Below are 9,390 nucleotides of genomic sequence, written 5' to 3' on the forward strand. Positions count from 1 at the left end.
TTAGTGTATCCTCATGCTTAGCAGTGGTAACTTTAGAAAAAACTATATTTATTAACCTCTTTTAATATTTGCCAGCTAATGAGTACTATTTAAGGAAATAAAAGTACAAGACTAAATTTGACAACTTAAGTTCATTTTTTGCTGATTTGAATCACAATCAAAATTGTCAGTTTACATTTCTGATTTAAATCAGTCCAAACTGATAAAGAACAAGCTGGGCACCACTTCTGCTTGTAACTCAAAGGTAGGGATGATAATCCTGCTACTAAGGTGCAGAACTGAGAGACAGGAGCTGTAGCTTTTATTCCTCACTCTGTTACAGACACCTTGCATAACTGGTGTCTTTGGAAAATATTTTTTAATGCTTCTAAAGTGCTTTGACATACTAGGATAGAAGCAGCTGTGTAAGTGCAGGGTATTATTATAGACTTATGTGATCCCAAGTGATCTCAAGAGAAAAGTCTCTCTCACAGGTTCCACCCATTTCCACTGTTTGCTATATAAAGTCCAGGTTGGATATAATTTTTTAACCATTTATGCTCAGTAATTATCCTTATTACCACTGATTCATTCAGGCATCAGTTTGTCCACCATTCCAGCATTACTAGGGCTGTTCAGTTTGAAAAGCAAATCCCACATTGACAGAAAATTACAAAGTATCTCTCAAAAAGATTACTCTAACTTGTAAGGTTTACTAATATACCAGGCAAGCTTCTAATAACAAAATATGATTTGTTGTACAATATGAGCTGTGCCTATAATTTCACTTCAAAATCAAATAACTAAATTAAGAATAAAAAATAGCTTATTTTTACAAAGATTACCTTGAAAATGCAAAATCTAACAGGGAAAGATAATATTCTGATAATATAATGCCTTTTGTAACTAGTACAGATATTTATCTGCGTATACTAAAATTACTTACAAAGCAGAAAGACTGAAGAAAAACACATGCTGATAGCCAGATTCTGTTCTCCTTCATACTGGGGTAAAGCTACACCACTGAATGTAAAGTGGACTATGAATCCCTGTAACTCATGGAGGCAAATGAGAGATGCAGGCCCAGATTCTTTTTTGCTTAGTCAACATGGACCTGAATTGTCATAGCATGAGGTAGCCATCGCATTTCTTCTATGCCTCTTGTTGGAGATGAGCAGATCATCTCAAGTCACTTGCTTGTTGAGCGTGCTTATTAGGACAGATGGGTTGGTTATTTACAACGGTAACAAAGATACTTTTATCTCCTCTCTCATTTATCAGTTCTTCTTACAGTCGGCATCATCACTACTTCCCTGTCCATCAGTGGTTTCGCTTCCCTTCAGCCAAAAGCCCACAGCTTGATCCATCAGCATGCTGAGCTCTTGTAGGAGAAATGCTGGACACCCTCAAGTCTCACAGACTTCTCTGAGAGTTAAGAATGCTCAGCATTTGCAGGATCAAACTCTGGCTGAGATTGCTAATTCAATCTGTTGAAAAGGTCTTTTTCTCTCATAGTGCAAGAATTATGTAAAAAGGCCAAATTTGATATCTTTCATGATGGCTAGAGTCTCTCTGCTTCCTATAGGAGACAGGCAGATGCAAATTAGAGCTCCAGCTGAGTGCTGTCTGTAAAAGTACCTCTGATTTTTAATCCCCCAACCATTGTAGATGACCACACTGAGCTCCGTTCTTGGCTATCCCATGGGGAGGCAAACTGCTCCTTGCTCTTACTGCTACAGTGAGCTGCATTCTTCAGAATTTTAATGAGAGCATTACGGAATCTCTGCCCAACAAACACATAAAGGGCAGGGTTGAGGCAGGTGTGAAAGAAAGCGATGATCTGAGTTATCTGGAATCCAATGTCCATGGCATCAGCAGTTCTGCAGTCATATCTGACCATGGAATATGTATGAATGGTTTTGACCATCAAAACAATATTGTAGGGAAACTGAGAGAGGAGGAAAACTGTGATGATGATGACAATGATTTTCAGTGATTTGCGTTTTTGGGATTTTTTGGTTTGACGAAGGGTACGGATTATAAGAGCATAACAAACAACCATGACAAGAAAGGGAAGTAAGAACCCTATTGTGATTTTCAAAGACAGGAGAATAACTTTGATGGATGTGCGAAGAGTGGTGGGGTACATCATTTTGCATGTAGTTGTATCACTGACTTGCTTAACTTTACTGTATACTATTTCGGGGATGCACAAACCTATCGCAGTCAGCCAGACAGCAAAGCAAATAAGTTTGCTGCGAAAGAGCCTCTTTCGTCTAGAGTTCTTTGCTTTCATTGCCTGTACAATTGTAATGTACCGGTCAATACTAATGCACATCAGAAACAGCATGCAGCTGTAAAAGTTGATCTTATACATACTATTGACAATTTTACACATAACATTCTTAAAGATCCAGCCATCTAAAGCTGCTTTTGCCCAGAAAGGGAGCGTTGAGAGGAGAAGTAGATCAGCAATGGCCAAGTGCAATAGGTATCTGTCAGTCATGCTCTTCCTGAACCTGTGTTTGCAGTAGACAAGGATAACTAAGGCATTTCCTAATGTGCCCAAAGAGAACACAAGGCAGAAAAATGTTGGCAAGAAAGTCTTAGCAAATTCCATGATATTACTCTTTTCACAATAGGTGTCTGTGTCATTGAAGATGTTGTTGTCTGGAGGCATCATAGAAGCAGAATTCATATAATAATGCAGACTAGCTGTGTCATTTTGTGTGGCCTGCAATGGAACAGCAGATTAGCTTTGTGCTGAAGGAATAGTTAATAAGGAACAGTGAAACTGATTTTTTTATACCAATCATCTAGGAAAATTTCCATAACCAGAAATAGGAAACCAAATACCCTGCTTTGGCCATAGATTAAAGTAATACCCAATAATCCATGATACTTCTTAGTCTAGATAAGTAATTCTGTCAGGGTGTCACAGCACCTGCAGTGCCACAAGATCCATTCAAGGGAGCTGTAAGGTGCCATGCAATGTTAGGACTGTTAGGTGTGCAAATGTGATTTACAAGAGAGATCCAGAGATTTCAAACAGAAATTCATAGTATTAAAATATAAATTAATATTAAATATTCTGGCCTGTTCTAGTTTTTTCAAGTAACAGAAGAATTGCTCTATCATTTTTCTGTAGTCAAAAAACAAGTGAAAGCTAAGAGCTGGCATTTCCCAAGGGAAGCCTTAAGTCTAAAAAGGTTGAGAAACACTGGTCTAAGTAGTGAAGAGCAAGGGCCACCTAAAAAATAATATCCAAGCATCTTGAAATGTGCCTACACCCAAAGTCTCAACTTTTCTCCAGTAGGAATCTCCCCGTAAACCCAAAAGCTCAATTTTGGTCTTTCTCTTGAAAAAGCAGTACAGCTGAAATGGCTGCTAGTATAAACTGGTATAGCCCCATCAGTTTCAACAGTTGTTTTTCTTTATACTAGAAGGGAATTTGGCTTACGGAAGATTTAGCTGCCTAATTCCAGTTGGGAGACTGTCAGCTATGGCAGGTTCTGTGAAAATCAGTGAGAACCTTTCTATAAAAGTCAATGGAAGCTGTATCCAACATTTGGCAGTGAAGGTACTTTCCACTGTGCTGTCATAGTTTCCAAATTGATCATGGGACGCCAAAAGTAGACAGCTACTTTTTACCCACAAGATATGTGTTTTTCTTCAACTTAGAATGCTTGTTTTTAACATGTGAGATGGTGCCAGATCCTACTGTGCAGTTAAAAAAACCAAAAACAAGTGATGTGCTATTGTACCTGTCTACTCATCAGTGGGTAGATCAGTTGCATCATAAAGCTAAAAACCACAGTGTTAGCCATGGTGCCAAATGAGATTTTCCCTATCATCTTTTCTGAGACCTTCAGAAAGGGATAATAAAAAATAGTTTTGTATTACAACAAGGGCTCATAAAATTGCTGATCAGACAGTAACATCTTCTAACCATTTGGTTAGTTAATTTGTTCATTATTTGGTTAGTTGATCTGGGCTAGGGACAGATATTACACACAAACCGGTGTAAGTGATCAGAAACTGGTTTAAACCTGTAACAGAACAGATGTTCTGTGCACATAAACCAGTTTGAAAATGGCTGAAACCAGTTTGGGATAAACCTGTTTGAAAGTAGTATCACACTTAACCGATTTGCCTCGAACTGTTTTATGCAATGTCTGTCCCAGACCCCTTCCTGGTTTAAGTTAAATCAGACTCGCTCAGCATCCTATCATGCTCTCTGGGCTGGGCAGGGCTCTCAGCTCCACAGCAGGGCTGGCCTCTCCCCTCTGCTTCCTGGCTGGAGCTTGGCACAGACTAACCTTCAGTTAGGTGATTCTACAGAAGTGCAGCATATAGGCATCTTCTTTACTCAGTTGCCAGATTAATGTATAGCCTCTGTTGGCTAAACGATATTACCAGTTTGTATGACCATGGCTGGTGCGGTTGAGGGAAACATGTTTTAATGGACTTTTACTGCTAGTGTGGACCAGTTCCTTAATCAGCTCAATAGATTGTGTTACAGCTTAGGTCAAGACATTTGAGACAGTGGAGGGAAAATGGGGTGGGGTGATATTATATGATAGAAATAGAAATGTACTCACTAAGCTAGTAAATGTCATCTTCAACTGGATCTTTATTCAGTCTTGAAGAAATCACTTTGAACTGAAGAGGAAGTAAGGAGGATAAAGAAATTATAAAATTCAAGATGTCAGGTAGGACCAAGACAAGTACAAAAAAAATAATTCAGTATTGTCACAAAGCTCCCTAAATGAGTAGGTGGGTCAGATTCTTATTACTGAAGTACTTTCAGAGTCACCGTGGTTACCTGAGCTACTAAACCAAACAGGATTTGAATCTGCAGTCTTGAGTTTGACATTTTCATTTTGTAAGTGAAAAGCTCTTAAAAAGAAAAAAAATACCCCCTAAATATATTAATGTTCACTTATGAGAATGCATTCTCCTTTTACGGCTTAGTTAGTTACATTTCAATTTTAATCAAATGTACAGTCCCTCACTTGTACATTTAATTAAAAAGAAGTCAACTGAAACTACTGTGGTTTTCATAGAGCTTGTAGAAGTGAAAAGAATTCTCTTAAGAGTGTTTAGTGACTAACAGTGAAGGCAGGTGGTTTTCCCTGACAGCCTGTAGTTTAAAAATGATTGTATATTCTGCACTACTTAATATCTGATTGTATGCGTTGCTTCTATGCAATGTCTTTTTGTCTTATAAGGTCTCATGTATACTTAGGTTTAACAGTAATAGTTTGCAACCATGAAAACCCATGAGCAGATAAAGCAGAAATTTGTTTGCTGCTGTGATTGAAGTTTTAAAGAGTCCTCTGTCTATGCAATGAAGTGTTTATGGTATGACCTTTTTTCAAAGAGAAACAAGTGAAATGGTAAAATCTGTAATCACAGTGGTAAATAGTAAAAAGCATTTTTTCAAGAGGAAGTGATCAACATTTATGTACCATTTTCCTATAAAAATAGTGAAAGCCACATATTTTTAATATGTGCTGATTACTAATTGCTCTCCTGATATTAGTTGTGAAGAGCAACAATCCACTGCAATTTGCTAATGTACACCGTATTAGCATTATTTCTATGCTAGTATTTTCATGGACAAGGCAGTTTTACTTTAAGCAGTGTATTTTTAAGCTGCAGTTATGCTTGTGTAGAAATGACCTAGTGATCTGAAATCTGTTATATTTGCGTTTATTCAGTTCAGAAGTGAACATGTTAAATCCTTTTTTAAAATAAAAAATAGGAGTCTAAAAACAAAAAAATCAGACATTTGGTTGGCTACACTTGGCTTCCCCATCCAAAATGATTTTTTTCTAAACATACTAACTTGAAGACTCATCCTCATGCTTGTACTCATCAGGGAGCAACTTAAGAATATGGATTACTTAGAAGCAAAGTTTGCAAGACAGAGTCCTTTCCAGTGCATATGCATATCATTTACAAAAAAAAGACAATAGCTTGGATAAATTTGGGTTTTAAATATATATATAATGTGTGTGTGTGTGTGCGCACGTGTAATATATATACACACACACACACATACACACACACACACATATATATGTATATATATGTGTGTGTTATAAAATCAAATATTATTTATATAAATAATTTTGTTTGGTTTTGCTTTTTTAAGACCCAAATATATATATATACACTCTATTAATTTTTAAACCCTGCTACAGAAACATGCACTATTATGCAGTTATCTGGAGTTCCAGGCAGAGAAATATATAAAATTTATTTGAATTCAATACTTCCTTATTATTACATATTATAATTATCATTGCAACACATCTTTTAGATAGAATATTCTATATAATTATACAAAATACAATATGTATATAATCTTTAGTCTGAGAATTGGAAACACCAGCCATGGCATTACTTAGGCTATAACTACAACACAAGTTTCTATCTATATTTTAATATAAACTATTTTAAGGATTTTTTTTGCCCATTTTATCTTTCAGTTTGATTTTTCCATACACCTTTCAGCTTGGGATATTATGAAAGGAAGGGTTTTTAGATAGTTTTTTGGAATCAGGGCTCCTAATTTTTGTAATTATCCATGTTTTTAGTGTCATCCTTTTTAAAAAAAAAAGTAAACTTTGTTTTTCTGAAGAGATACAATTTGAAAGACAGAAATAGTCATTTGCAAAGTGCCAGTCAACTAACTGAAAATGCCATTTATCCTTTTCAATTACCCTTTGTCATTAGCTGAGACAAAATTAAGTGCCAGGATCCCCACCTACTGCGTTTTGTTTGTGCAAAGATCTAACTGGGATTCTCCAAAGCAACTTGCAACTGACAAAGTTACTTTCTTACCACAGGTTTTAATTTCACTCGTGCTGTTGCAAATTAGTAGTTCTCCATGATAAGTGACTAACAAAATTTATCATTCCATTAAAATCATGTGCAGAAGTTTAGGGTCACTTGTGATTGTCTCCGGTGGTTTTGGTACCTTTTTGCAAAATGCTACTATAAAACCTGTTGGATCACAGGAACTCTTTGCTGAGGTCATGAACAATTATTTATTTACAGCAAATATTTTTGTTCAAAGAAAATAGTAAAAGATACTTATAAGGAGTTGAACAAGTTAAACACTGAGTTACTGCTTACTGAGAAAGGTGGTTTGTTCACAGATTTATTTCCAATGCCACAGCAACCTGCAGAAAAATCAGGCAGCAAGATCTGTGAACACACAGCAGAGAGAGAGTAAGAGAACGGTGGGCACTTACCAGTGGTGGTAGCTCCTGACTGAGTTTGTCAGTCAGTTGCTGTAGTGTGGAGCACCAGCTGAGCTTGTCTCTCTGAGGGTCTAACCAAGTCCTAGTAAGAACTTGGCTTTCTGTGTGGTATTCAACCTGGAGAACTGCTCACATTCTGTGCTAACTGTGGTTTGTATTAGCACTAAAGAAAGTAAACCCCACCCAAGTGGTGTCATCTTGATGTTTTCTACATTCTACCCAGTTGATTTTTTTTTTTTTTGGTGGGGGGGAGAGTATGGGAGTGTAGTGGGGGGCCTCTTTGGGGTCTATCTGCTGGTGACCCCACCCACCTGTTATGGACCAACCACCCACCTTCTCTCCTGCCATGCCTTGTTAGTAATTAGTTAATTATGTAATTAAGCGGGAGGCTGCCCATTCCTGCCCTGATGCCAGAGGGCACTATCTGTGGCTCCATTCCTCTCCTACACCACAGCCCAAGCCTCGCAGATGGTATTTATAAATTACTCTTTATGTTGGGGTCTAGGCCTGGACCTACCGCTTTTTTTCTCTCTAGCTAGGCCTGTCAGTCAACCCCCCTCCCCCCCCCCACTAATCAGGGTTTGACTCCCAGGCTCTAGCTCTCAAAAAAAACCCTCACTCAGGCTCCTGCCCCTCTGTGGCACTGGGGTCCACTCACCCCTGAATACTGTGCCCTTTCTGGCACTGGGGTCAGCTCACCCCCAAATTCTGCGCCCTCTCTGGTGCTGGGTTCGGTGCACCCAAATATGCTGTGCCCTCTCTGGTGTGTCTCGCACTGCGCCTCCCTGGCGCCTGGGCTGCCCACAGCCCTGAAAAGTGCTGTGCCCTCTTGGGCGTGGGGTCCCCACCCTGCAGTGGGTTGCCAGTGAGGCTTCTTCCTTCCCTAAATAGCCTTACCTAAACCACCGGTTGTTAACATTAAACAAGGGAGGAAACATGCCTGCTTACTTTAGATGATCGTGAGGATGGCTCCAGGCATGGTGCAGTCTTCCGACAGAGACTGCAGCTGCAGCACCGTAGTCATTGGGAGTCTACCTCTTTGCTGCCCCTCTGACCTTCTCCACTCACCATTTGTAGGATCCTGGCCTTCCTCTTCCTGTCAACTGACCGGCTGGCAGGGCTTGTGCCTTAACCCCTACTTGACCAGCTGGCCATGACTGGAAGGTTCTGGACTTAAAGGGGCCACCCTGTCTATTAGTAACAGGGTTAGGGTTCCCTGTTACAGGGAGCTATGGAGCAGGAGGTGGGGATGGGGAGCACAACTAACTGGAGTCCTTGTAACTGTGTAAATGTCTCTGGATTTTAGTATTTTTCTACCTATGCAGCAACTAGTGATGGGCAAACCAGAAAACTCCAGTGTCATGGCTGCACTCAGTTTAATGGCCAAATTAAATAGTTAACTGCAAGCAGAATATAGGTACTTTATCATCCCAGAGTCTCTGTAGGAACAACTCACCATGAAGAGGCAGGGGGAAAGAAGGAAGGATTTATGGGCAGAGTCTGCCTTCTCCATGTCAGCTAGCACAGCACATGTAGGAAAACACTTGCTGTACTCAGGGAAGTTCTGTTTTGCCCTTTTGCAGGGAGACACACTGTATAACAGGGAACAAAAGGGGGGGCCAACTGAGTTAAAGTCTACAAGTCAATCCAAGTTACTGAATGCCTGCCTTATTTTAAGTATGCTACTGTTGCCATTGGCATGAAAGAAGTATGGTCTGATAGTCAAGGCAGTAGAATGGGCTTCAGAAAATACGCCTTAAAATTGTTTTGCCACCTGCATGTTTTGTGTGACTTTGGGCATGTTATTTAATCTCTCTGTGCTTTCGTCTCTAGTAAAATAGGAGTCATAATACTTCCTTTTTGTTACCCATTGTCCTATCTTGTTAAAACACACATACTTTGGGATACACACTTTATTGTGCCTAGAACAATGGGTCTTCATCCTGGTTGGCTCAGTAAAACAAAAATATTAATGATAATATGGGTTCTGCCACTGTGCTCCTGCCTGGGAAGACAGCAGCTGCAAACCCAGGTGAGTGCCTTCCAGTGAAGAGACCTCAGAGGAGTCATGCCTGACCAACCTGATTGCCGTCCATGATGAGATGACGGGCCCCGTAGATGCAGGGAAAGCAGTGGA

At 39.4% G+C, this 9,390-nt stretch overlaps 1 protein-coding gene across 1 annotated transcript; it reads right to left on the reverse strand.

Annotated features, from left to right (window-relative positions):
* On the reverse strand, nt 1-7,368 carry CCR9 (C-C motif chemokine receptor 9). The gene is made up of 3 exons (XM_019553344.1): nt 7,245-7,368; nt 4,581-4,641; nt 1-2,713 (listed from the first exon to the last, which is right to left on the reverse strand). Exons 2-3 carry the CDS (start codon nt 4,596-4,598, stop codon nt 1,583-1,585), a joined length of 1,149 nt encoding a protein of 382 aa, XP_019408889.1. The 5' UTR covers nt 4,599-4,641; nt 7,245-7,368; the 3' UTR covers nt 1-1,582.
* Nucleotides 7,369-9,390: the final 2,022 nt, after the last annotated feature.

Source organism: Crocodylus porosus, unplaced genomic scaffold (assembly GCF_001723895.1).
Source record: "Crocodylus porosus isolate Cpor-Errol unplaced genomic scaffold, CroPor_comp1, whole genome shotgun sequence".
NCBI lineage: Eukaryota > Metazoa > Chordata > Crocodylia > Crocodylidae > Crocodylus > Crocodylus porosus.